Raw genomic sequence first — 24851 nt, forward strand, 5'->3', positions numbered from 1 at the left:
GCAGCTTCAAAAGGACTGATCGTAGTGAAGGAAGTGCAACATTCAGCCACCTTCTGAATGAAGAACAGTAGACATTCTTGTGTGTCTTATTTTGCAAGCCAACATTTTCAGCAATCACTTGAAGTCAAAGTTTGGACCAAAAACCTAGAAGCCACAATACAATGTGCTTTGTGCTAAATTCATCTGAGAATTCCAAACTTTGGTGGGAGAGAAAGACTGCCAACATTACAGTGTTATTTATGTAAATATACACATGGGAGTTATGTAAATATACACATGGGAGTACACTTAACTGTATTGTGTATGAGACTAAAATGTGTCATTGTGGCTTTGCCTGTAACAAGTGAGCATTTACAATCGGGTAGCGTTGCTCTGGTCTAACAGTACTATTTATAGTATTTAATAAGGATTGAGAAATTGTGGGTGAAACCTTGCGACCTTTCCTGATTTCTTTGAATTGTCTAGGATAAGTACCATAAGGACCTAGTTACATTCACTTTTTCTTGCAGCTAATTCCATTTCTGCAGTTTCTAATGTCTTCCATGTCTTCCTCCATTATGCTCACTTCCAACATTTGTAAAAACAATTGCAAAGTATTAATTAAATAACTCTGCCATGCTTTTAATCCTGCAGTTCGACTCTTCTAATCTGAGTGGCTATATCCTCCCTAAATAGTCTTACTTTTAATAAGGCTATTTGCGCGGCCGCAGACCCAGCATTATTCCATCCATATCTGCAGGGAAAGCCGGGGGTTTTATGTAGCGCAAATGCTAGCCTCCCACTGGGCAGAGCATCAGTGCGGGGGCGCCGCCGACATTGTGATTGTAATACTAGACACATGATCCGGACATTGCCTCAAAATCTGAGAATCCAGCCCTACGTTCTCCCGCCGGAGCTGAATTGCACATGATTTCAGGAGAGCAGACCAGGAAGCGATTCCCAATCCTTCGCTGTGCAGATTTATGCATGGCGAAAATTGCGAGCGAATCCGGCTATCGGGCTGCCATTTTGAGCAGGCGGCCCGATAGCGAGGTTCCGTGGTTGGCCACTTCCCGCATCGCAATTCAGCCCCCCGCCCCTGGATTTTCTGTGCCCCCCACCCCAGAGACACTGTCAATCCCTGGAAAGAGACAACCAGTCAGCTGTGTTTAAACCCTCCTCAGATCCTTGACCTGCAAGCCATTTATTCATTATTGTCACAAGTAGGCTTACATTAACACTGCAATGAAGTTATTGTGAAAACACCCTAGTCGCCACATTTCGGCACCTGTTCGGGTACACAGAGGGAGAATTCAGAATGTCCAATTCACCTAACCAGCACGTCTTTCAGGACGTGTGGGAGGAAACCGGAGCATTCAAAGTAAACCCACGCAGACGTGAGGAGAACATGCAGACTCCGCACAGACAGTGACTCAAGCAGGAATCGCACCCTGAAGCTGTGAAGCAGTAATGCTAACCACTGTGCTATTCCCTTACTATGCTGTGATTGACAACTTATACACACACACACACACAGCTTCGCTCCATTCATCTTCCTTCACGGTTGGGTAACTCTGAAGTGCTCTAACTGTTTTATAAACATTAAACTTTGATTGATAGGTCCTGGCCCACTTCAAACCGAGTTAAGTGCTGTCAATTTCCAGCTGACCACTTCAAAATTACTCTAGCTTGAAGGAAGGTGTTTTCTTTGGGGGGGGGGGGGGCTTCCTGACAGGAGTCTCTTTCCTGGAGGGATCTATGTGGGATGGTGTCTCCTTATATAGGGGATCTCTGGGAAGTCTCCTTATTTAGAGGGATTCTTTGGATAGGAGGACTCTGGGGGGAATGGTGGGAGTGGGTCTGGTGGGGTTGGGGTGGGCAGGTCTTGCATTGTTCGGGGGGGCAGAATGGCCCTCGGATGGACTTTGGGGGCAACTCCCTTAAGGAATTGCTCCCTTGACCCACTGTGAGGTCCACCACGAAAGGGCCACACTTCTCCATGCCTGTAGTAATTCTCACCCATGTGATTTCCGGTCCAGACGACTGGAAAATCACGCGGGCCCGGAGAATATGGTGCCCAGCTCGCTAGGTGGTCTTAATGACCCATTTGCATCCTCCCGCTGGCGCATGCGGGAATCTCTATCCCGACACCAGTGTGAGGCTGGAGCATTAGAAACCCATTTTTTCTCCAACGCTGGATTCTCCGCCTCACTGGGCGTTCCTCTCCGACTGTGCGAGGCAGATCATTATTTACTCTGTTTGGTGCCACACTTAATCAAATAATGTCTTGATCATACTTTATCATGCACCTCTTTCAATTTACATTTTGTTTCAATCTAAAATTAGGCATAGAATTCTGTTCTTGAAACACATTTTTTCACCAGAAGGTAGCAAGTTCCCCTCGAAAGGCTATCATTTAAACTCAAACCGGAATTCAGGATAAATCTTGGTTATGAGTAAAAAATTGGCTGAAGGATTGAAAACTCTGGGTATTCATTTAGAGTGTTTGGGTGCCCTATGGAACAGTATTGGGACCACGGTCATTTTTATTTAGGATTAACATTTTGCACTCTGAAACCCAAAGCAAATTGATAAAAATGTGCATTGTTACTAACCAAATAGAGGAAGCAGAAACACAAGAGGCAGGTCATAATTTACAGATTGAGCAGGACAAATTCCGTAAGTGAGCAGTACAGTGGCAGTGAACTTTAATAGAGCTAAGTGTAAAGTACCAAGAATAGATAGGAAGTTAATGGTGCTAAAACAACTAGGGATGAATTTGGAAAAGACCTACCAGCCATAATGCAGAACAACAACCAAAAAAGCCATTTGAATGTTGGGTTAGATATCTAAACCAGACTATAAGCCACATAAAGTCAATATCAACTTTATAGGGTTCCAATCAGAACACGTCCTGAATGCTATGTGAGGTTCTGATCATCGCTTTGGAGGAAGTACAGAGAAGAACCATGAAGCTAAATCCCAGTGTTAGAGGTCAGAGTTACACTAAAGATTGGAGGAGTGGATTTTTCAATCCTCAAACTGTTGTCTTCGAGAGCTATATGCACTCTACAAATGTCAATAATATGGAAAACATAAACCATAAAATTACTTGAAAATACAAAAGTAGGACAAGTTTCAAATCATTAAAAAAAATGGAATTGATAGAAGTAGTAGATGTAAAACCCCTGGAAGCCTGTAAGAGACAATTGGATGCTGTAGTAAGAAGATGCTAAAGCCTTCCTTGTATATAATTATCTTTATAGTCTTGCGAAAACCAATTAAACATACTGCCATAAAATAAAATTCCAATTTATAATTACAGAGCTTTAGGGCAGTCCTTGTTTGTATTTTTGTTGCCTTAAACTTCCTCTTCCTATGAAACAATTACCAGTTGTATTGCCCATCCTGCAATATAAAAGCAAAAGTTGTAAAATTAAGTATATCTTGAAAGCTATGGAGATAATAATGTTCAAATTGTTGTATTTATTTTGGTACAAAATGTAATTTATAATGTTAAAAATGTTTGAATTAATTATCAGATTTTATTATATCTCTTCTGCTTTGATCTTGACCGTGTCATCTGTCTGTTGATTTGGCATAACTAGTGTATGTACATGCTAACTGGCTTAACTTTCTTCTCCAGCTGGAAAACTGCCCAAACTCAATGATCAGATCAAGCTAAGATTTAAAGACCATACCATGATTTTGGTAGAACATGATCAAGAAAGGACGGTTAGTACAGACAATAATCAAGAATTTAATTGCTTAAGCAGTTTTCTCTTGAGTTTGATAACTAGAATTATTCCAGATCTCCATTTGCATTTTCTAGTATTACCCAGAAGGCAGTGAAGTTAGTTTGGCAAATATTTTAGCTTTGTGAATTAATTTTGTAAATTTGTCATGTTCTATTTTTTTTAAAATGTATTTTATCACAAACATGTATCAAAACCGGTTACAGCAAATAAACACCCCAGGAAACATGCTTCCCAACAATCAACAAGACAGTTTGTACAACGTTTTCCCCATTTTCACCCACCCCCCCGTGACGAACAACTCCTCAAACACGGTCACGAACATCCCCCACCTTTTCTCAAACCCCTCTGTTGAGCCCCATAACTCATACTTTATCTTCTCCAACCGCAGAACGTCGTATGGGTTACCCAGCCAAGCCGCTACCCCCCGGTGGCGATGTTGCCACCACTTCAGTAAAATCTGATTGGGCAATCAGAGAGGCGAAGGCCATGACATCGGCCCTCCTCTCCATGAGCTCCGGCTTCTCCAAAACCCCGCCACCAAAGGGTCCGGGACCATTTCCTCCCCCACTATCCTAGCTAGGACCGCGAACCCTCCTGCCCAGAATCTCTTCAATTTTTCGCAACCCCAGGCCATGTGCGTATGATTCGCTGGCCCTTGCCCACACCTCTCCCAATCATCTGCCACCCCCTGGAAGAACCCATTCATTCTCGCCCGAGTCATATGTACCCTGTGTACAACCTTGAACTGTATTAGCCTATTCCTTGTGCAAGAGGAAGTCCCGTTTAGCCTACACAATGCCTCACTCCATATTCCCCAATTGATCTCCACTCCAAACTTCCCTTCCCATTTCTCCTTGGTCTTCACCACCTGTTCGCCCCTCTGCTCCCCCAGCCACTTGTATATATCCCCTATTTGTCCCTCCCCTTCCACATCCGGAAGCAGCAGTCGCTCCAGCAGGATGTAACCCGGCAACTTGGGGAACCCCTTCCAGACCTTTCGTGCAAAGCCCCTAACTTGCAGATACCTGAACTCTCTACCTCTAGGGACTTCTACCCTCTCCCTTAGCTCCTCCAGACTGGCGAACCCATCCTCCAAATACAGCTCCCTCACCTTGACCAACCCTACTTCCCTCCACTGTATACACTATCCGTCCCTTCCGGCTCAAACCTATGGTTCTCACACAGCAACGTTAACACCGACATCCCCTCCACCCTAAAATGCCTCCTCAACTGATTCCAAATCTTTTTTTCAAAAATTATTTTTTAATTTTTTATAAATTTAGTACCCAATTATTTTTTTCCAATTAAGGGGCAATTTAGCGTGGCCAATCCACCTACCCTGCACATCTTTGGGTTGTGGGATGAAACCCACACAGACACGGGGAGAATGTGCAAACTCCACACGGACAGTGACCCAGAGCCGGGATCGAACCTGTGATCTCAGCGCCGTGAGGCAGCAGGGCTAACCCACTGCGCCACCGTGCTGCCTTAACTGATTCCAAATCTTCACTGTGGATTGCGCCACCGTGCTCCCTTAATAGCTACTCGGCGCCACTCCTTCAGACAAGGCCCACTATTCGCAGCTTCTGCCTCCTCAAGGTATTCTCCTGCTCTTCCGCCTTTTCCCTCAACGTTTTACAAAGGTCTCCTAGGAGCCCCACCTCCGCCTCCAGTGCCACCACACGACCGCTGTGGTCCGTGATCACACCTTCAACCTCCCAATTCTGTTGACACCTGCACCTCCAAACACTTCTCCATCCTCTCCATCGAACTCTTCAGGTGTGCCACAGCTCCTTCAGTGGCCTTTAGAGCGATCCTCCCGCATTTCCTTCCTCTGCTGGCAGAATTCTTCAAGAGAAGCATCAACTGCTCCAGCTAGGGCTTTCCACCTGGCACCATCCCTTCCCCCTCCACCATCCTCACACCGGTTGCTGCGCCACAGATTTCCTCCAACACATTGGCCAGGTCTCTCACCGTCTTCTGCCGAGTTTGATAACCAGCGGGCATGCCACTCCTGGGGGAAACTACTCCTCCGACTTTCAACTATCCTTTTCATTGGAATTCCGCCCAATATCGGGTAAAAAGAGCCCTTTCCTATGCCTTTGAGCAGGAGCTGCCCTGTGTGCGACTACTCATACCATGGACGCCACCGGAAGTCGACATGTTCCATTCTGGTAGCAGATGGAAAACTGTTGCTTTTTTATAACTAATATAAAGATGACTGTAGAGTATTCAACAATGTGCTTCAGTGGATATTGGTTATGGGATTTTTTCATGCCTCTTTTAAAACATTCTAATTTATTTGTGTGTCATTGTAATTCTAATATAAATGAATTCAGCATCTGTTCTTGTCATAGCCTGAATTACAACTACTGCTTTGAGTGTTATCAAATGGTACCTTAAATTAAAAATGTTTTTTTATGGAGTTTTAATTTAAATGACTTCTTGGTAAAAGTAATTGTATTGTATTTCTATTAAAATGTGCGTTCACAGCTTCATTGATTTATTGTAGCTATTGTTGCATTAGTGTTCTATGCTAAGGAGTAGTTGAATACTTCTGAATGAAATCATGTGATCGTTGGGAAATATTTTAGATATTATACCTTTTAAAAGTAGTGAAAATTGTGGTACCTTGATTATTAGCAATTAGATACTCCTATTATAAATGGAAAGTTGAATCTGGAAATCAGGATATAGTGAGATAATAATGGATAAATAGAAATTGGTAGAGATACGTAGCATGTACTGTATTTCAGTGTTTCAAGAGAGAAGGATTGCGGGAATAGGTTTAAAGCGAGATGAGAAATATTATAAAATATAATAACCTAAAGAAGGATGGAGTGCCTGAACCTGATGGGACACAACATAAGATTTAAACTGAAGACCAGGAAGGACAGAAGTAAAACTTAAGAGACAAGTAATATATTTGGAAAAAAGTGCATTTTAATGGGTGAGAATGGAATTAGCGTAAAGAGGGGAATTTTGTTGTCAGAAAGAAATAGAGTAGCAATGGGAAGCATTTAAATTCTGTTCAATTTAAAATGCTAAATATCATGTGATAAAGATAATCAAACCATTATTCAAAGATGCATCCAGAAACTTAAAATATATTAAAGAATAGCCAGCATAATTCCAAAATGTAAAGACACTCATAACTAACCTTGTTGAATTCTCTGAGAAAGTAACCAAAGGATGAAGGAGACATAAGGGTGGGATTCTCCGTCGGTGGGATCCTCTGTTTGGCCAGCAGCGCACTCATGCCCCTAATTTCCCGACGGCATGGGGATGCCCACAATGGGAAACCCCAAGCAATATGGCGGTAATTAAACAGTGGAAAAGATTTAAAGGAACAATTCAAGATGTTCAACAAAAATAGATTCCATTGAAAAACATCAGGGTGAGATCTTCGGTTCCTGCCAACCACGCACCCCCGCCGTGGGTTTCCAGGTTACGTGGGATGGATTCAATGGGAAATCCCATTGACAGCGGTGGGACCAGAAGATCCTGATGCCAAGAAACATGTTGTGAGGAGGCCAGAGAATCTCCCCCTTGGTGCGTAAGATCCATTCATGCCTTACAAACGAGGTTAAGGATAGTATTAAATTAAGAGAACATGCTTATAGTGTTGCAAAATGTAGTAGTAATTATGAGGATTTTGAGTGTTTAGAAACCATCAAAGGGTCACCAAGGTTGATTTTTAAAAAGAGAAAACGTAATATAAGAGTAAACTAGTCAGGAACATAAATACAAGTGGTAACAGCTTTTACAAGTACATAATAAGGGAGAGGGCAGCTGAAGTTGGTCTCTTCATGGAAAATGAGAAAATAGTAAGAGACATTGAACAAATATTTTTTGTCTGTCATGGTAGAAGACACAAGTTAGATACAAGAAATAGAGGGAACTTGGGGATTAATAAGAGTGAGGAAATTACGGTAATTAATATCAGTGGAGACAAAATACGGAGGAAACTTGGGATTAAAATCTGCCAAATCCCTAGATTCAAAGGCCTACGCCTGAATATTCTAAAAGATTTTTGCAGAAATGTGGATGTGTTGGCTATGATTTTCCAAAATTCCCTAGATTCTGGAAGTCTTAACAATGCACTTAGAAAAACATAGCATGATTGGAACACGTCAATACGGATTTATAAAAGGAAAATCCTGTTTGACAAATTTATTAAGCGTTTTTTTGAGGATATAATAGTAGATTGTGGTATACTTTTATTTCTAAAAGGCATTCAATAAGGTGCCAAACATAAGGTTAATATGCAAGTTAAGGGCTCATGGAGTTGTGGGGGTGGAGGAGTTGTGTTGGTGGTGATATATTAGCACAAATAGAGGGGCGGCATGGTGGTGCAGTGGTTAGCACTGCTGCCTACAGCTGAGGACCAGGGTTCGATCACGGCCCCGGGTCACTGTCCATATGGAGTTTACACATTCTCCTTGTTTCTGCGTGGGTTTCACCCCCACAACCCAAAGACGTGCAGGGTAGGTGGATTAGCCATGCTAAATTGCCCCTTAATTGGTTTAAAAAAAAATAATTGGGGTATCTACATTTATTTTTTAAAAAGCACAGATAGAGGATTGCTTGTTGCACAGGAAGCAGAGAGCAGGAGTAAATGGGGTATTTTCAAGTTGGCATGTTGTGGCTAGTGGAGTGCTGCAAGGAACAGTGCTGGCACCTCAGCTATTTACAATAAATATTAGTGACTTGGATGAAGAGACAGGGAAACTTGTATCTAATATGATAATACAAAGTTAGTTGGAAATGCAAGCTATGAGGAGGACAAAAAGAGATTGCAAAGACATGTAGACAGGTTAAATGAATGGGGAACAATGTGGCAGGATGGGTATAATATGGGAAAGTGTGAAGTTATTCGCTTTGGTCATAAGAGAAAAGCAGAGTAATTTTGAAAGGTGTGAAACTTGTAAATATTCACATTCAGAGGCTTGAGTGGATTTGTACAAGAACCACAAGCAGTTAGCATGCAGGTACAGCAAGCAATTAGCATGTTGGCCTTTATTGCCAGGGTATTGGAAGTACAAGAATTAAAAGTCTTGCTGCAGTTGTATGGGACTTTGGTGAGACCACACCTGGAATGCTATGTGCAGTTTTGGTCTCCATATTCAAAGAAGGATCAGAGGCAGTACAGTGGACACTCACTGGATATGTCCTTGGAGTAAGAGGGTTGTCCTACAGTGAGAGAGTTATGGCTAGGAGAGACCGACAAACTGAACTTCCTACCTCTTACCATCTGTCTGTAAGCATAAGGTGTTTTGAATTATTTTTAAAGTAGACAATGGCATCCTTTCCCAAACCCTCTGTTTGTGTAATCCAATTTACTAATAATTTGCCGCAAACTTGCATTGTGATTCAAAAGGTGAGTTTGTTCACATTCAAAACCCAAGGGAGGAGTGTTCGTAATGCTCCACTCACACATGCATGCATGCCACCTAAAAGAACCACAAAAATGAATATGTTCATTTGACTCTGTTATCAGAGTCTGGAGGCAGAGCCCAATGAGGAGTTCTTTCTTGTTGGAGCTCGAGTTCAGCTGCCTGAAGACCAGGGTTGTACAGTTCTCTTTATTGTTGGCACTGATAGCACAAGTTGAAGTTGATGTACAGAAACTGGGCCAGTTCTTTCCTTCTCCACAATGATTTCAAAAGGGATGTTTATCCAGTCCATGTCTGTAACTGGTTTTGATTTCAGGACTGATAATTTGCCAGCCATTAACTTTTGAAAGAGTAACCATCCATATTAAGGTTCTTGAGTTGGGAAACAATTGTCTAAACTTTCAAAGATGGAAATGACACCAATTGTCCCCCTCAGTGGACCCCTTTTGAAATGGACCTGGACAGTCCCAAGTGTATGATTCTGTTAGCAGCTCTGCAGGCTTAACAAGTTTTGATTTGAGAGTCCCCTTGTTTTGTGAATATGATATCCTTGTAGTTGGTATGAGATTTCATGAAGATGAGAGGAGGATTATTTTGTTCTTGTAACTCCTGTTGGTAGCTTCATAACAAGGGACCAATCCTGTGGTCATGTGACTTGTAACAGCCACCTCTTTTGGTTCAGAAGAAAATCCTTTTTAAAATTAGGAAAAAAGTTTTAATACATACAGTTTTAGATTTCATGTCATATTGACTTAATAATAGGCATAGTAAATTGCGTCTATTTTCTCTGGAGTTTAGGAGGATTAGTGGTGATCTCATTCAATCAAAGTTATGATGGCACTTGACAGGGTAGATACCAAGATGTTGTTTCCCCTGGCTGGGGAATCAAAAACAGGGGCGGGCAGTTTCAGCATAAGAGGCTGATCATTTAGGACTGGGGAAATTCCTTCACTCGGAGGATCATGAATCTTTGGAATTCCCTATCCTAGAGGGTTTTGGGTGCACTATAATTGAATACATTGAAGGCCAAGATGGGTAGAATTTTTGTGTCTCAGTGAATCAAGGGATATGGGGAGCGGGCAGAGAGTGTAGTTCAAAACTAAGATCAGGCACAATCAAGTGGAACAGGCTTATTGGACCATATAGGGGCTGGTTTAGCACAGGGCTAAAGAGCTGGCTTTTAAAGAAGACCAAGGCAGGCCAGCAGCACGGTTCAATTCCCGTACCAGCCTCCCCGAACAGGTGCCGGAATGTGGCGACTAGGGGCTTTTCACAGTAACTTCATTTGAAGACTACTTGTGACAATAAGCGATTTTCATTTCATTTTTTCATTTTATATAGTCTTCAGCTCCTATTTCTTATGTTCTCAGTGGCCTTCCCAAAATTGGGTCCATCAATGGTTTCCTAGAACAGTATGTAATGGAACCTACGAGGGAACAAGCGATCCTAGATCTGGTCCTGTGTATTGAGACAGGATTGATTAATGATCTCATAGTTAGGGATCCTCTCGGAAGGAGCGATCACAATATGGTGGAATTTAAAATACAGATGGAGGGTGAGAAGGTAAAATCAAACACTAGTGTTTTGTGCTTAAACAAAGGAGATTACAATGGGATGAGAGAAGAGCTGGCTACTGTAGACTGGGAGCAAAGACTTTATGGTGAAACAGTTGAGGAACATTGGAGAACCTTCCAAGCAATTTTTTACTGTGCTCAGCAAATATTTATACCAACAAAAAGGAAGGACGGTAGAAAGAGGGAAAATCGACCGTGGATATCTAAGGAATTAAGGGAGAGTATCAAACTGAAGGAAAAAGCATACAAAGTGGCAAAGATTAGTGGGAGACTAGAGGATTGGGAAATCTCAGGGGGGCAACAGAAAGCTACTAAAAAAGCTATGAAGAAGAGTAAGATAGATTATGAGAGTAAACTTGCTCAGAATATAAAAACAGATAGTAAAAGTTTCTACAAATATATAAAACAAAAAAGAGTGGCGAAGGTAAATATTGGTCCTTTAGAGGATGAGAAGGGAGATTTAATAATGGGAGATGAGGAAATGGCTGAGGAACTGAACAGGTTTTTTGGGTCGGTCTTCACAGTGGAAGACACAAATAATATGCCAGTCAGTGACTGATGGAAATGAGGTGAGGACCTTGACATGATTGTTATTATTAAGGAGGTAGTGATGGGTAAGCTAACGGGGCGAAAGGTAGACAAGTCCCCTGGCCCTGATGGAATGCATCCCAGGGTACTAAAAGGTGGCTAGGGAAATTGCAAATTAACTCGTGATAATTTATCAAAATTCACTAGACTCAGGTAGTCCCAGTAGATTGGAAATTAGCAAACGTGACACCACTGTTTAAAAAAGGAGGTAGGAGGCAGCACTGTGGTGCAGTGGTTAGCATTGCTGCCTCACGGCGCCGAGGTCCCAGGTTCGATCCCGGCTCTGGGTCACTGTCCGTGTGGAGTTCGCACATTCTCCCGTGTTTGTGTGGGTTTTACCCCCACAACCCAAAGCTGTGCAGGGTAGGTGGATTGGTCACGATAAATTAATTGCCCCTTATTTGGAAAAAATGAATTGGGTACTCTAAATTTATTTTTCAAAAAGGAGGTGGGCAGAAAGCGGGTAATTAGAGGCCAGTTAGCTGAACTTTGGTAGTAGGGAAGATGCTGGAATCCATCAATATTCCAGGAAGAAATAGCGCGGCATCTGGATGGAAATTGTCCCATTGGACAGACGCAGCATGGGTTCATAAAGGGCAGGTCGTGCCTAACTAATTTAGTGGAATTTTTTGAGGACATTACCAGTGCTGTAGTCAACGGGGAGCCAATGGATGTGGTATGTCTGGATTTCCAGAAACTTTTGACAAGGTGCCACACAAAAGCTTGCTGCATAAGATAATGATGCATGGCGTTAAGAGTAAAGTAGTAGCATGGACACAGGATTGGTTAATTAATAGAAAGCAAAGAGTATGGATTAATGGGTGTTTCTCTGGTTGGCAATCAGTAGCTAATGGTGTCCCTCAGGGCTCAGTGTTGGGCCCACAATTGTTCACAATTTACATAGATGATTTGGAGTTGGGGACCAAGTGCAAAGTGGCCAAGTTTGCAGACGACACTAAGATGAGTCGTAAAGCAAAAAGTGCAGAGGCTACTGGAAGTCTGCAGAGGGATTTGGATAGGTTAAGTGAATGGGCTAGGGTCTGGCAGATGGAATACAATGTTGACAAATGTGAGGTTATCCATTTTGGTAGGAATAACAGCAAAAGGGATCATTATTTAAATGATAAAATATTAAAACATGTTGCTGTGCAGAGGGACCTGATGTCCTGGTGCATGAGTCACAAATAGTTGGTTTACAGGTGCAACAGGTGATTAAGAAGGCAAATGGAGTTTTGTCTTTCATTGCTAGAAGGATGGCGTTTACGTCGAGGGAGGTTATACTGCAATTGTATAAGGTGCCAGTGAGGCCACATCTGGAGCATTGTGTTCAGTTTTGGTCTCCTTACCTGAGAAAGGACGTACTGGCACTGGAGGCTGTGCAGAGGAGATTCACTAGGTTAATCCCATAGTTGAGGGGGTTGGATTACGAGGAGAGGTTGAGTAGACTGGGACTGTAGTTGTTGGAATTTAGAAGGATGCGGGGGGGGATCTTAAAACATATAAAATTATGATGGGAATAGATAGGATAGATGCAGAGATGTTGTTTCCACTGGCGGGTGAAAGCAGAACTAGGGGGCATAGCCTCAAAATAAGGGGAAGTAGATTTAGGACTGAGTTTAGGAGGAACTTCTTCACCCAAAGGGTTGTGAATCTATGGAATTCCCTGTCCAGTGAAGCAGTTGAGGCTCCTCCATTAAATGTTTTCAAGATAAAGATAGATATTTTTTTGAAGAATAAAGGTTTATGGTGTTCGGGCGGGAGAGTGGAGCTGAGTCCACAAAAGATCAGCCATGATCTCATTGAATGGCGGAGCATGCTCCTCGAAGGGCCAGATGGCCTACTCCTGCTCCTAGTTCTTATGTTCTTATTCCATCTTATGGAATAAGGTGTTGTGTCATAGACCTGCCATGATCTCATTGAAAGGCAGAACAAGCTTGAGGGGTGTAATTTGTGTGGGTGTTTAAACTCGTAAGAATCTTTACTCCCCTAATGTTAACTTGTCCTTTTGAGTCTTTGACGGTTCAGTCAATAAGAGATTTCAGGAAACATTTATTGAGTAACTAATGGCAAAAAATAAAAGTTAATAATGAACCTCGGGGAGAAAATTGAATGATGGGAATAATGAACCTTGGGGAGAAAATTGAATGATGGGGAAAGCAAAGTTATTTGTGGGTCGACCCTAGTAGACAAAAACAGCAGCTAAATGGGATAAGGCCATAAAGAAGTGAATGAAATACTGCGATATTTTGCTGATCAAATAAGAAAAATGAGATGTAGCAGTGAATTTACTTAAACCCTTGCACAAAGATATGTAAAATTAGTTTTATAAAAGCATACTGCGGATGCTTTAACAAAGAGTCATCCAGACTCGAAACGTTCGCTCCCTACTTTCTCCACAGATGCTGTCAGACCGGCTGAGGTAAGTCCAATAACATTAGTTTGAGTCTGAGGTGCAAATATGAAAATGACTTGGGGCGCGATTCAACTAATTGGGAACAAAGTCCCATAGCGAGCCGTTTAGCCGCATGCTTCCCGGTGCTCGCAGCGCTGAGAAACACATGGATATAAGGGGTCTCAGTGGGGAACACACGGCCGAAGGCTGCACATAGCCCCACTTGCCGGAACTCCCCAGTGTAGCGAGAAATGGCGTCTCGAGGATCTCCGAGGCTCCCTTCGAGATGGAAATTGATGTGGATTGGTTGGGTCGAATTGTAATTGTACATACTTTTAGGTTATTATAATGTTTTTGCAGGATGAATCTCGAGAAATGATGGTGTATGTATATCATTCTCTGAAAAATAGCAGAGAAAACCACATGATGGGGGCTGAGGACAATGAAGAAGAAGAAAGTTTTCAGGTGAGAATACTTTTATTTTCTATTAATATGGTAAAATTTACTTGGACTCCCATGTATTTCAACTTGGGAAGGAGGAAAGACCAGCATGATTTAAGGATATTGAATCCAATAACAGAAATATGGGAACATCAGTGGAACATTTAGCCCTCAAGCCTTGGAATAGTTCAGAGAGAAAAAAAAGCTATCAGTTCTCCAAAGTATCTTGAAAACTTCAAATAGATCACCCTTAATCTAAATTTCAGGAAATACAACCCTAGTTTATGTAATCTACACAGAATTTAACTTTCAGAGTCTGGCACACCTGTGCTGCGCTTCCTCCAAGGCCAATGCTGTATTGTTCCTCAGGTGTGGGCTGGACTTTTAAAATGGGTCGGGGGTCCAGCTTGGAGTTGGGTGGGCATATAATTTTGCACCACTGACCTCTGTATTGTTCCCTGCAATGACCATGACTCCAAGTTATTTTGAAAGAGGCCAGGCCAGGGTTGGATCACTATTTCCAGTTGGCAATAAGGGCAGCCCATGTGGTTCCAGGCCTTTATGGCGGGCACAGGATAGATCAAATGAGAGACTCTCCATAATGGTTGCTGGGCTACAGCTACAGCCGCTGGCCAATCTTTCGAAGAATTTCCCTCAGAATATGGCCAAGTAGCTGTGGCACTCACAGGAAATAAAATTAACCTGCCTGCCTTGGTCTGTCACTATGTATCCTCATATCAGCAGGTCCCACCTCAGAAGGCAGGGCTACCAATTTCTCCGTGCTGGAGGGCCTCCTATTGGCCTTCCAGTATTTAGATCTCATCCGTGGTCCTGATTGGACGGCGAGCTTGCTCCCTGGCATTTAACTGTTTGAAGCATTGAAAACTACAGTGGGCATGTATAGGATCTCTTATTTTATCTTCTAATAAGAGTCGTTTGTTTGGTTGATTGGAGGTGTCCAAAATACAACTATTGCTAATTATTAACTTTAATACACTTGCATATGAACTAAATCAAAACGTAGAAACAAAATATCAAACAATACATGAGTTGGTCAAATACATGGCAAAGGAAATCATTAATCATAAAAGCACAAATAAATCACTTTTTAAAGCTAAATTAATAGGGTAATTCAAGAATTCTGGAAGGCAGGAACTCGAGAACGGGTCCTTGACCATGAGGTCTTACTTTTAAGGGAATCCTTATCTATGGTCTAGTCCCTCATTTACTCTCATTGGTTTCTCATTCTCAGCTGAGACCTCCTGATTTGTTCAAACCGATGTCTGTTACTTAGAGGACAATTTCTTAATTAAACATTGGCCATTACTTAAGAATGACTGGTATCCATCAGCAATAATTCAGTGTCTATGTGTGTTGCCTTATGAGACTAGGCTTCTCAATCCACTGCTAGCCATCAACCTTGCTGTAACTCTAATTATTTAATACATTCCTATTACTACATGCACTGAAATACAATGGTCTATTCATTTTATGAAACATTTGTTGAAACAATGTCTGAATTTCTACAGACAAGACCCAAAAGTTCAATAATTGATTCATTATCTAGAACAATGACTATCTTTTCAGTCATGGCATTTTGAATAATTCCATTCTTTAGCTCTGCACTCAATTAGTACCTAAAGACATCAATGAATCAATAAATCAGTTAACTATCAGCATGTCTGAAGCATGCTGGTTGGTCAGGACCTGGCACTCGCCCAGATGTCTGGTCCCCGACTCCTGATTAAAATTTCTGTTCATAGTGTCAAGAACTGAATGCACTACACTAGGTGCCACCTATCTTTATGCCATGGACAGGCTTGGATATGTGGCTCACTATTCCATCATTGCATGAATCAATGCAGTGAAAAGTTGTGGCTCTGGCACATATCCTTGTGTGGAGTCACTAGCTGCATCCTATCTGTCCATTATCCCTACTTACTGTCTCCCACTGTTCAACCAATCCCTTAACCTGGTCACTAATTTTCTTCAGCACATGAGCTTTCGCTTTCACTGCAGTTCCTTTGGTGGGACTTTATTGACTGCTTTCTGGAAGTCCATATGAACAACCCATCCACCACTTGGAGTTACCTCTTCAAAAGTTCAATTGAATTTTACGCTGTACAAATCCATGTTGGCTGTCTTTGATCAGCGGAATGTTTTCAAGATATCCAGTCACTTCATGCTAAAGTATAGACCAGTAATTTCCCAACAACAGATGTTAGGCTATCTGGCCTAAAAATACTCTTATTTCCCCTCTCACCTTTTTTATATAGCAGACTGACATTCCTAGAAATCTAAAGAAACATTCTTGAATCGACAGAACTTTGGAAGCGGGCTGGTTTAGCTCAGTGGGCTGGACAACTGGTTTGTGATGCAGAACAAGGCCAGCAGCGCGGGTTCAATTCCTGTACCAGCTTACTTGAACAGGCGCCGGAATGTGGCGACTAGGGGCTTTTCACAGTAACTTCATACTTGTGACAATAAAAGGTTATTATTATTATAAGATCATAGTTAGGACAACTGCAATGTTCTCAACTATTTCCTTTAACATGCTCGGATTAAAAGCATCTCATCCTGAGGGTTTATTGTACTTTTGCCATGATTTTCTGTTAATTTGTTTACTTTACTATTGACATGTCCCTGTCCCTGACTCTTAATGTCCTTGGAATGTCTGGCAAGCTAGCCTCTTCCTCAACTGTAAATACTGATACACGGTAATTGTTTAATATGTACACCATTTAATGTTTTTCATTTTTAAAATCGTCATTGCTAGTTGTTCAGGAGCTCAAATTACTCTTAATTCTAATTGTTGTGTGCTGATTTTGAAATCTCTGTGCGTTTCTTTCCATACTCTTTTTGTAGTCCTTACTATCTGTGCTGTCACCCTTTGTTGTTCTTTATTTATCATTCACATTCACCAGGATCTGTGTTACTTTTGATTTCATATTGTTACTTACCTCTTTAGTCATTCATGTTTGCATTTTTGGGCCAGTATACCTCTTGCCCCTCAGGCGAATAAATTAGTTCTGTATTACATTCAATTCTTCTTTGGACACCCCCAACTGATATCCTGCTGTTTTACACATGAACAAATTTGCCCTGTCTACTCAGTATGGTAGCATAATGGTTATGTCACTGGACTGATATGAGCTCAAATCCCACCTTGACAACTGAGGTATATAAATTCAGTTAAATTAATAAATCTGAAATAATAATGCTAGTAACAGTAATGGTGACCATGAAATTATCGTATTGTTGTAACAATCCATCTGCTTTGTTAATGTCATTTTAGGAAGTAGGAAGGGAATCTATCTGCTCACCTTGCCCGATCTGGCCTCTATTTGACTCCAGACCTGCAACAATGAGGTTGACTCTTAATTGCTCTCTAAAATGGTGTAGCAAACCACTCCGTTGTCTCAAGGGAGATTAGACTTGTGCAGTAAATGCCGACCTTGCCAGCGATGCCCACATCCTGTGAAGTACATAAAAGTGAATGTTGGTCCCTTGGCGGATGAGACCGGGGAGTTAATAGTGGGGAACACAAAAATGGTGGAGACGGTAAATCAATATTTGCCTCCGTTTTCACGGTGGAGGACACTAGTACCATCCCAATAGTAACAGGTCATGCAGAGCTAATAGAAAGGGAGGAAATTAGAATAACCATCATCGATGGGGAAAAAGTACCAAACAAACTATTTGGATTGACCGCAGACAGGCCCCTAGGGCCTATAGCCTACATCCTAAGGGCTTCAAGGAAGTGGCAGCTGTTGCTCTATAATAATGTTGGTGAACCACAACCCTTCTCTTATATCGATCAAATGACCACACAACCAGTTAGTTAGTTCAAAAGATGGTTTATTTACATATACAAGAGTTATCTCGACATGCAAACACAATATCTACTACGAGTTAAACTACACCTATCAGCTACAATAACCTATACTTAACTTCAGGGCGACCGGCACTGTGCAAATGGATACGGCCTTTATCTGGATTTCACTTGGCCGGTTCTAAGAAAGTGGCTCTGTCTGTGCTGGGATCATCCGTCAGGTAGCGATCGTGGTCTTGAACTTGGCTGGCTGTTCCTGCTACGATTGGGTTGGCACAGGCCGGATCCAAAAGAGACAGAACACATGGCTGTGTCCTCTTTTATCCCTCTGGGATTTCACGCTCTTTGGGGCGGTCCTTAACCTTGGACCCAATAGTTCGACAGGGCTCTGATCACTGTCTTTGATTTTGGCCAATAAAGGGGCGGGTGCCTTGGTGGCTAGGCAGGTCATTAGCGGTCAGTGACCTTGGCAGTTGAGCTTTCTGAGTAACGGGCGTGGCCCCGATCAGTCTGTGGCTATACCGGTTGCTTGATTGGAGTTCTATTGTCCTGGAAAAATGGGCCATTAAAATGATAACGAGCGGGGATTTTGATCAGGTCTGGTTACCTGTGTTTCAGATACACATAGGCTTTGTATCTGTCTGAGTCCTGGGTTGGCCACAATTCCCATGGTCCTTTGCAGGTGGCCATCTTAGATGGCTACACAGCAGAGATAGTGGATCCATTGGTTATTTTTCCATTCATGGCCCTCTTGCGCCATTTTCCAATGGCTATCATGTTGCACCCTCCAAATTTAATATTCCCTGAATGCGGGCAAGGTTTCAGTGGATTTTACACCTTTATTCAAAATGGGAGGGAGGTAGAAAGTAGGAAACTATAGACCAATTAGTTTATCATCTGTTGTTGGGAAATTGTTAGAATCCATTATTAAGGAAGAAATAACCGGACATTTAGAAAGTCAAAACACAATCCATTAGAGCAGCATATTTCAAACTTTTGTCCCCGGAGACCCATCTTTAACAACTGGTCATTCTTCGCGACCCACGCCAGCCGACATTCACAACCCACCATTTTCTCTTACTTTTAATGCGAGAGGTGAGCCTCGGCTTATATTCTATAGTCTAGAGTAGGGAAGAATGAGAACTGACCTCATTGAAGCAGGCATTATTCTCTCGGGACTCTACAGAGCGGATGCAGAATGTTTTCCTCAGATGGGTGGTTTACAGACCGGGGATGTAGTCTGCAAATTGCAATGCGACAATTTTAGACCTAGATGAGGAGGAATTACTTAACTCAAAGTATTGTGAATCTTTTTATTCTCTAAAATTCACTATCAAAGAAAGTTCTGCAGGCTCAGCCATTGAGCATACTCAAGTATGGAGGAAGACTGGATTGAAAATCCTCTCCTCGGTCAACGCGCTGACGTCAGGGGGAGGCAGTGTTTCTCTCTGGGCTCTGGGCATGCGCACTGATGAGCGGGGACACATGTGCAGCTCGCCTGCATTTTTAAAGCGGGCCGCTGCCATCGTATTTAACGCTGCTCAGAGCCGGCATTTTTAAAAGTCGTTGCGCCTGAATTCCCACTATCAGGAACGCCGCGAAGGATGGCTCCACGACCCTCCCGACACCTGCCCACGACCCACACGCAGGTCGCGACCCCCAGTTTGAAAATGCCTGCATTAGAGTCATCATGGCTTGTTGAACTCTAGCAAATTAGTGAAACACGATTTACCCTTCATAAAACCAAGTGGATAATGGGATCCTGTAGATATAGTGCATCTGGATTTCCATAACACATTTGATAAGGTGCCACACAAAAGGTTAATACACAAGGTAAGATCCCATGGGATTATGGGTAATTTCTTAGCTTGAATAGAATACTGGCTAACTTTCACAATGCAGAGACTCAGGATAAATAGATCTTTTACTGGGTTGGCAAGATGTAACGAGTGGGATGCCACAGGGTTAGGTCCGTATATTAAGGACTTGGTTGTAGGGATACAAGATACTATCGCCAAATTTGCAGATAATACTAATAGGTGGGACAGTAAGTTGCAATGAGGAAAAAAGACATTGCAAATGGATATAGATAGGTTAGGTGAATGGGCCAAAATTTGGCAGATGAAGTTTAACACTGATAAGTGTGAAGTTATCTATTTTAGTCAGAAAAATAGAAAGGCAACTTATTATCTAAATGGAGAGAAACTCAGGGTGTCCTTGCGAATGAGTCGCAGAAAACTGGTGCTGGTTTAGCACAGGGCTAAATCGCTGGCTTTGAAAGCAGACCAAGGCAGGCCAGCAGCACGGTTCAATTCCTGTACCAGCCTCCCCGAACAGTGGCGACTAGGGGCTTTTCACAGTAACTTCATTTGAAACCTACTTGTGACAATAAGTGATTTTCATTTCATTTCATTTTTCGAAACTAACATGCAGGTAATAAGGAAGGCAAATGGACTTTTGGGCTTTATAGCTAAAGGAATAGAGTTTAAAAGTAGAAAAGTGTTACTGCAACTGTACAAGGATTGGTGAGACCGCACCTGGTATACTGTGAATAGTTATGGTTCCCTTATTTGAGGAGGGGTGTAGTTGCATGACAGACAGCTCCGAGGAGGTACACTAGATTGATTCCAGAGATGAGGGGTTTGTCTTATGAAGAGAGATTGAACGTTTTAGGCCTGTTCTCTCTTGCGTTTAGAAGAATGAGAGGAGATTTAATTGAGGTGTATATAAGATAATAAAAGTTATTGACAAAGTAGAGATAGAGTGGATGCTTCCTCTTGTGCAATCTAGAATGAGAGGTCACAGTTTAAGGATAAGGGGTAGCAAATTTAAAACAAATGAGGAGAAATCACTTCTCAAAGGGTCGCGAATCTGCAATTCAGAGTACGGAGCATCTGGGACAGTGAGTAAATTTATGGAGGAGATAGACAGATTTTTAATTAGTAATGGGTTGAAGGGTTACGGAGAACGGGCAGGAATATGGAGTTGAGGCTAAGAGGAGATCAGCCATGATATTGAATGGCGGAGCAGGCTCGAGCGGCTGAATTGCCCACTCCTGCTCCTAGTTCTTATGTTCTTAAAGAAACAAAAACTAGATATTCTCTAACTCAGTTGTTGGTCCTGGAACACATTTTGCAGAGAACTAAGATGAATATTCTCATGAAAGTTGCTAAATTTCTGACTTGAGCTTGTTTACTTATCCAAATCAATATGTAAATTAAAATCCCACATTAAACCCATGTTTATCTAATCTCTGCATTTAAACATTGTGCCACTTCATGGCTGCTGCAAGAGGGCCTGTGAAAACTCCCACTATCATTTTAAATGCTTTTCTCTTTCTACATTCTCTCCATAAAGTATCCACTGCCTACCTGTTTATATCATCACACATAGAGCTGTTTTTTAAGCATTACCCCCCCCCCCAACGAGATTCCTATCCTCCTTGTAGATCTTATAACCTGGTATAATCATTTTCCCATTCATGGCCATCTTGTGCCATTTTCCAGTAATGGCTATCATATCGCACCCTCTAAGTTAAATTTGTGCCTGCAATTCATTCAGTTTGTTACTTGTGCTTTGTGCATGTTTGGGCCACATACTCTAAGCTGTCTTTCCTCTCTAGTGTTGTTTTTCTCACACTTTTACAGGGAAGATACAATTTTTTAATGATTCAAAAGTTTTGAAGGAGTTGTGATGAGAGTTCTCTTTAAAGTAAAAGTGTGTTGATTATGGTTTAATGGTTGTGTCCAGCCAAGATACAAAGTCAAACAACCCATAATGAACATAGGAACAGGAGTAGGCCATTCAGTTCATTGAGCCTGTTCAACCATTCTGTTAGGTCATGGCTGATTTATACCTCCGCTCTATATACCTGCCATTCATTGTTCCATATTGCTATATACCCTTACTTAACAAAAATCTGTCAATCTCAGTCTTGAAATTTTCAAGTGTTCCAGTATTCACAGCCTTTTGGAGAGTGTTTCCCAGAATTTTGCTACCCTTTGTGTTGAAAAGTGCTTCTAGATGTCACTCTTCAATGATCTATCGCTATTTTTAAGATTGTGCCTCCTTGTTCTGGATTCTCCTACCAGAGCAAAGTTTCTCGGCATGTACCCTCTTAAATCCATTCATTAACACCTTGTTTAAATCAGTTCCAAAGTGCATAGACTGAACAGAATACAAACCAGGTTTATGCGCCTTCCATCATAGTTTAACCCTTTAGCCCTGGTACCATTTTCGTAAAACTGCATTGTACTCTCTCCAAACTCAATATATCCTTTCTGTAATCTAGTGTCTCAAACTGAATACAGAATTCTAGATGGGGTCTGAGCAAAGTTCTGCGCAACTTCGACATAGCTTCTTTCCGGCACAGTGGTTAGCACTGCTGTCTCACAGTGCGAGGGACTCTGGTTCAATTCGACAGTAGGTGACTGTGTGGAGTTTGCATTTTCTCCATCTATCTGCTTGGGGAATTCTCTGGGTGCTCCGGTTACCTTCCACAGTCCAAAGATGTGCTGATCAGATGGATTAGCCATGATAAAATTGCCCCTTATGTCCAGGGATGTGCAGGTTAGGTGGGGTTAGGGGGATTGGGTGGGGGAATTGCCTAGCTGAGGTTCTCTTTCAGAGGGTCAGTGTAGACTTGATGGGCTGAAGGATCTCCTTCTGCACTGTAAGGATTCTATGATTCCCTTGATGTTCCATGCCCTTTAAGATGAACTTTAATTACTTGTACCCTGTATTATCTTTTGGTGATTTGTGTACCTACTTGCTAATTTCAGCCAGGTTGATCTTGGTGCTGGTGCTAAATAAAACAGAAGTCTACCAGCGCGCAGTTCCTGATTGCCATCAAGTGACTTACAAAGGAAAGTGGATGCAGGAGGGTGTTGCATGTACACTTTACAAGCCTTGGGCAATTGCAGCCCACGGTGAAATAACCTGCTGAAATTTGATGCTTGGGCTCATACGATGCTCCACACAAAGTTTCCCAAACTTTTCCAGCCACGGAACCCTTTTGACCTCCCAAGAATACTGACAGAACCCCTGAGAAACAATCTTATTAGTTGAAGATTTAAACCACAAAGAAATGATTGCTTTGCGCAGTTTGTACAAACATACCAAAACCAATTAATAGAAGTATTTTCTATTTCTTATGTATACATGTATTATAATTAAAATGTTGTCTTATTGAACGAAGTACTGACCTTTTTGTCATTTTTATTGGGAGGAGTGGTGCTGCTTATTTTGCTCACAAATTTGTTTAATGATAGGAGTGCTGTTGAAGAGCAGAATTCTTATATCTCTCCACATGCACACATGTTAGCTTCTCTCTCTCTTGCGCGCACACATACACACAGTCACCTCTCTCTCACACATATACACACTCCTACCTCTCCCCCTCTCACAAGCATACATACTCATCCCTCTCCCACACACTCGCCCCTCTTTCACACACACTCCCATCTCTCTCACGCAAACATACACACTCACTCTCTTCACACTTCTCTCCTCACACAGAAATAGACTTCCACGTCATCTCACACACAAACATACACACACTTATCTCTCTTTCTCTTTCACACCCTCACCTTTCCCTCTCATATGCACAAACAACCCCCCCAACTCCTCTCACACAAACACACTCTCACCTCCCAGTGTCTCTCAGACACACTCATACTTCACCTCCCTCTCACACAAACTCCTACTCTCACCTCCCTGTGTCTCTCACTCAGACTTTCATCTCCCCGTTGCTCCGTTGCCCTCCCATCCTGACTTCCTCCCACCTTCACTCCCACACTTGCTGGAGATTTTGATTACCGACTTTGCTGCTATTTCCAGATCATCTAGTCAGAAGCTGGCTTCTCGGTACATTGGCTGGGTGGCACGATAGCGCAAGGTTAGCACTGTTGCTTCACAGCGCCAGGGTTCTGGTTCGATTCCCAGCTTGGGTCACTGTCTGTGCTGAGTCTGCACGTTCTCCCTGTGTCTGCGTGGGTTTCCTCCCATAAGTCACAAAAGACGTGCTGTTAGGTAATTTGGACATTCTGAATTCTCCCTCCGTGTACCCAAACAGGCTCCGGAATGTGGCGACTAGGGGCTTTTCACAGTAACTTCATTACGGTGTTAATGTAAGCCTACTTGTGACAATAAAGATTATTATTACTATTATCAGTGTGCCTCTCAGTAGCCAACACAGTACAAAAACCATCTTTGACTGGACAAGCTGGAAGCATTTATAAAATGTAAAATGGTTGCACCTATCGCAGAGCCCCTGGATCTCTCCTACAAAACCCCAGTTTGGGAAGCGCTGCTCTAGTATAATTCACCACCTTTGAAAAGGGGATACAAAAGGATAGGCCAGCTCAGAAGAGGATGATACAAAAGGACAGGGCAGTACAGAAGAGGATGTTATATTTTTCAATTGTTCCATCATCCTTCTGATATTGCTGCAATTGTTTTGTTACAATCTGTATATTATCTGAATATTCATAATAAAGCCATCTTGATAGGTGCCAATACTGATGGATCAACAAAAACATCAGGCCTTTTTTTTAGCCCAAATCTTTGGGAATTTGAAGCTCCTGCCATACTGCTGTCTTGCCATTGGGGGCTGCAAGTGAGCTTTGTTCAACAGAAGTGTCTGGATGTTCACAAGTTAATACTATGTGTGTCTGCTTAAGCTTTCGCAAATGTTGTTAATAGTAGTCTGTTCAGTGTTGCTAATTAATTATGTGGTACATATCAGCACTTTTTAGACACTCATCCTTGTGCGGAATGTTTTCATAAAGGAAAACTACTTTAAAGATGACAACAGAGATTGAATTTCAGCCGGTGGGCATAATTTAAGCATGATTTTCATTCAAATGTAATTATTTTCTTGTGTGTACTAGA

General features: G+C 42.1%; 1 protein-coding gene across 5 annotated transcripts in view; it reads left to right on the forward strand.

The window, feature by feature from the left end:
• The window catches only part of riox2 (ribosomal oxygenase 2), a 61148-nt gene that overhangs the window by 32141 nt on the left and 4156 nt on the right, over positions 1 to 24851 (forward strand). For 4 of the 5 annotated variants that reach the window (XM_072513905.1, XM_072513903.1, XM_072513904.1 and 1 more), the window contains 2 exons: positions 3626 to 3714; positions 14048 to 14152. In XM_072513905.1, coding sequence (XP_072370006.1) covers positions 3626 to 3714; positions 14048 to 14152 — 194 coding nt within the window. Of the gene's footprint in view, positions 1 to 3625; positions 3715 to 14047; positions 14153 to 22741; positions 23157 to 24851 lie in introns of those variants that run through there. The other variant, XM_072513906.1, reaches the window with a different exon arrangement.

The sequence above is a fragment of the Scyliorhinus torazame genome, chromosome 8, assembly GCF_047496885.1.
Source record: "Scyliorhinus torazame isolate Kashiwa2021f chromosome 8, sScyTor2.1, whole genome shotgun sequence".
In the NCBI taxonomy this organism is placed as follows: Eukaryota; Metazoa; Chordata; class Chondrichthyes; order Carcharhiniformes; family Scyliorhinidae; genus Scyliorhinus; species Scyliorhinus torazame.